The sequence below is a fragment of the Belonocnema kinseyi genome, chromosome 9, assembly GCF_010883055.1.
Source record: "Belonocnema kinseyi isolate 2016_QV_RU_SX_M_011 chromosome 9, B_treatae_v1, whole genome shotgun sequence".
NCBI classification, from domain to species: Eukaryota; Metazoa; Arthropoda; class Insecta; order Hymenoptera; family Cynipidae; genus Belonocnema; species Belonocnema kinseyi.
The window spans coordinates 121997887-122001728 of NC_046665.1; the positions used below are offsets into that span (position 1 = coordinate 121997887).

Genomic DNA, 3842 nt, shown 5'->3' on the forward strand with positions numbered 1-3842 from the left:
TTTTCTGCTTTTGACAATTCAATTATGAATTCTCTTTAATTTTCATCAGTAGAAAATTCAATTTTCTCCAATTTTCAACAACTAAATTTTCAGTTTTTTTTTTCGATTTTAAACATTTTTATTTTCTACTGTTCATAATACAATTAACAATTTTCTTCAATTTTCAAGAATTAAATTTTCATTTTTCTTAAATATTCTTAAATTTTCAGCAGGTAAGAATTCAATTTTCAATTATTTTAAATTCCCAACAGTTAAATTTTCTACTTTTGACAATTCAATTATGAATTTTCTTCAATTTTTAGCAGTTGAAAAATCAATTTTCAATTATTTTTAATATTTTAATTATGAATTTTCTTCCATTTTTATCAGTTGAAAATTCAATTTTCAATTATTTTAAATTTACAACAGTTAGGTTTTCTACTTTTGACAATTCAATTATGAATTCTCTTCAATTTTCATTAGTAGAAAATTCAATTTTCTCCAATTTTCAACAACTGAATTTTCAGTGTTTTTTTTTCAATTTTAAACATTTGTATTTTTTAGTATTCATGATTCAATTATCTATTTTCTTCAATTTTCAAGAATTACACTTTCATTTTTCTTTAATTTTCAGCAGGTCATAATTAAATTTTGAATTATTTTTAATTTCCAACAGTTGAATTTTCTGCATTTGGTAATTCAATTATAAATTTTCTTCGAAAATTCCATTTTTTCTAATTTTCAACAACTGAATTTTCAGTTGTTTTTTTTTTCATTTTAACCAATTGAATTTTAAACTCTTGAAAATTGAAGAAAGTTCCAGTTGAAAAATGTTGAAATTTCAACTCTTGAAAGTAAACGAAAATTGATATATGAATTTCAAATAGTTGAAAATTCAATTGTTGCAAATTAAAAAAAAATCAATTTATCAAGTAACCATTTAAATAGTTAAAAACAAAATTACATATTAAAAAAGAAAGGGCGAAAAAGAGCAAACTGTTCGAGAATATTGAATTTTAAATTTTAGTTAATAAAAAAATGGAATAAATCGAATAATCCAAAATCAAAATCTGCATAATTAGACAATTTCAAATTAAAACATTAAAAATGGTATAAATTAGAATAAAAATAATTCAGAACTGAACTATTTCAAATAGGAAAATTCAATAATTGAATAATTTATTTAAATGTGAATGGTTGTAATTTCAGAATAATTGTGCAATTCAATTTGAAATTGGTGAATTTTTGAAAGGTTCAGGCACAATTTGACATTTATTAATTTCAAGCGAATTAAATTTAAATTATACAATCAAAAAAATGTTGTTAACGTTCAGTTTAAAAATTTTTTTATTTAATTAAAAAATCGTTTAAGTATTTACATTATTAATAAATAAATTTCATTAAAAAAAACTGAAATGAAAGAATTTCCAGCCCGGTTGGATTATTAAAATTATTTTTTAAATTAAAAAAAAATTACTTTGCAATGCCGAATTTTAATATTCTTTACTTTTGAAAACAGAAAATTTAAAGTAATTTTGAAAGCATCGGTTTCAGCAAGTTTTAATTCTTAATTTTTGAAATGAAACATATCTTTTAAATAATACTTTGAATAATTGTAAATTTAAAAAATTAAAAACATTTGAAATTTAACGATTTTCAATTAAAAACATTGTAATTTGCAAATAGAATAATTTCAAATAAAAATCTACGTAATAAGATAAATAAATAAAATTAATAATAATAACCTTTCAATTTATAAATAAAGGCTGACAGTACAAAACTCGATAAAAAACAAAATTATTGAAACTATTACAAATTATTCAAATATGTTAAAATTATGTTTAAAAAATATTACTACGCTCGAACCCTAGTAAAAAAACAGGGTGGTTATTTTAATCGAAAAAAATCCCCTTTGTTCCCGGTTCGCAAACATTTTTCCGGATCAATAAAATTTTAAAAAATCTATTCTAAACTTTTTTCCATTTAATGTCAAAAAAATTGAAGCATTTAAAATTTAAGCTAGAAAAATTTTAACTCAAAAGTTCATAAACTATAAGTTAACAATTTTTTCAAATTTAAAATAATATTTGAAAATTTTTCAGAACTTCTGCATAACTTTTAAAATAAATTAATTTAAAATTAATTCCCGGTCATTCCAATTGCTCAATTTAACCTGAAATTAAAATTACTCAATTTCAAAAGTCGAAACTTTTAATTTATAAAAGCTTGAAATTAAGAATATTTTGTTCTTATTGTTATAATAACAATTAAACACTTATTATTAATAGAAAAAATTAGAGTAATTTCAAGAAATATTGACAAGTTTAAAAATGATTCAAATTAAATTTAGATCTTGAAATTATTTCAAATAATTTAAACAAAGTGAGTGTACCGAAAAAATTCATAATTTTAATTTTTTCGAAAATATCCTGTATTAACTTAAAATTAGAATTCATTCTTTAAAGAAATTCCCTGTTCGAACTCGGAATTTATTTAAATTAAAAAATTCCCTGTTCCAAGAAAAAATTCCTGTTAGAATTCAGATTTTTTTTCCTTTTCGAAAATGTGCAGTACAAGCTTGGAATTTTTTTTAATTTAAAAATTCCCGCTTCCATGTCAGAATTATTATTATTCTGGATAAATTCCAATTCCAACTACAAATTTGTAAGAAATTAAAAATTTCCTGTTCAAATTAAAAATGAAATTATTCTTATTGTAAATTTTTTTTTTTAAATCTTAAATTTCTTCGAAATTTTATTTCAAAAAATAAGTTAAAAAATTTTCAAATTTAAAATAATATTTGAAATTTTTTTCAGAATATATAAAAGTTTGAAATTAAGAGTATTTGTTGTTGCAATTTTGATATTGAAAGCAGTCGATTTTCTGTAAAATTGCGATTTATTTCTGTTAGTATAAGAAAAAAAATAAATAAAAATGATGAAAATGAAAATTGGATGGAATAAATTTGAGGCACATATTTGAGCAAAAGATATTCCTAAAATCCGCTTAAAATGTTCGTCGAGACGAGAATAAGAATGATGCATAAAACATAGAAATAAAAATAAAAATTTAAATGCAAAACGCTTACCCGGAAACTCATTTCGAGGTTCTCTCCTCCCCAAATATCCATTCCCTCGTCATATGCACCCAAATGATAGAAGTACTCTTTGTCGATGGAAAACAATCCCCCAGCCATTGTCGGCGTACGAAGAGGTGCCGTTCTGTCTCCATTTCTCCTTTCCATTTCTCTTTGAGCAACTCGGTACCTGTTGAAACACAATTTACCGCACGCACCGTCATTCGCCATTTTAATTAAAAAAAAAAAAAAAAAAATGCCCGGTTTTTATCCGTTTCGAAAACAATTTTCACGGTCAATGAAATTTGAAAAATTACACTCTATACTAAGCATTTTTCCATTTCAAGCAATAAACAATAAACAACAAATTAAAAGATTTAAAGTTGAACTGTTAAATTTAAAACTTTTGAAATTCAAGTTTTAAAGTTTTTCAATTGAAAAATTGTGTTTTGAAATGCTCAATAATTTACAGATACAAAATGGAAGGTACTAACATTTTTCAATTGAACAATAAAAAATGAAATGCAGATAAACTGCAAAATAAAAAAATTTTATCAATTATAAAGTTCAAGGATTATTTTTAAGTTCAATTTTCAACAATTATTTTGCAGTTTTCTTCAATTTTACACCATTCTATTTTCTACTGTTGATAATTCAATTATCAATTTTCTTCAATCATCAATAGTTGTAAATTCAATTTTAAATTTTCTTCAATTTTCAAATTTGAAAATTGAATTTTCAACAATTAATTTTCAATTTTCTTCAATTTTAAACCATTTTACTTTCT

At 22.0% G+C, this 3842-nt stretch overlaps 1 protein-coding gene across 3 annotated transcripts in view; it reads right to left on the reverse strand.

The window, feature by feature from the left end:
* The window catches only part of LOC117179683 (polypeptide N-acetylgalactosaminyltransferase 5), a 149264-nt gene that overhangs the window by 30700 nt on the left and 114722 nt on the right, over window positions 1–3842 (reverse strand). For all 3 annotated transcript variants that reach the window (XM_033371707.1, XM_033371706.1, XM_033371705.1), the window contains one exon: window positions 3068–3245. In XM_033371707.1, the coding sequence (XP_033227598.1) occupies window positions 3068–3245 (178 nt within the window). The remainder of the gene's footprint in view (window positions 1–3067; window positions 3246–3842) is intronic.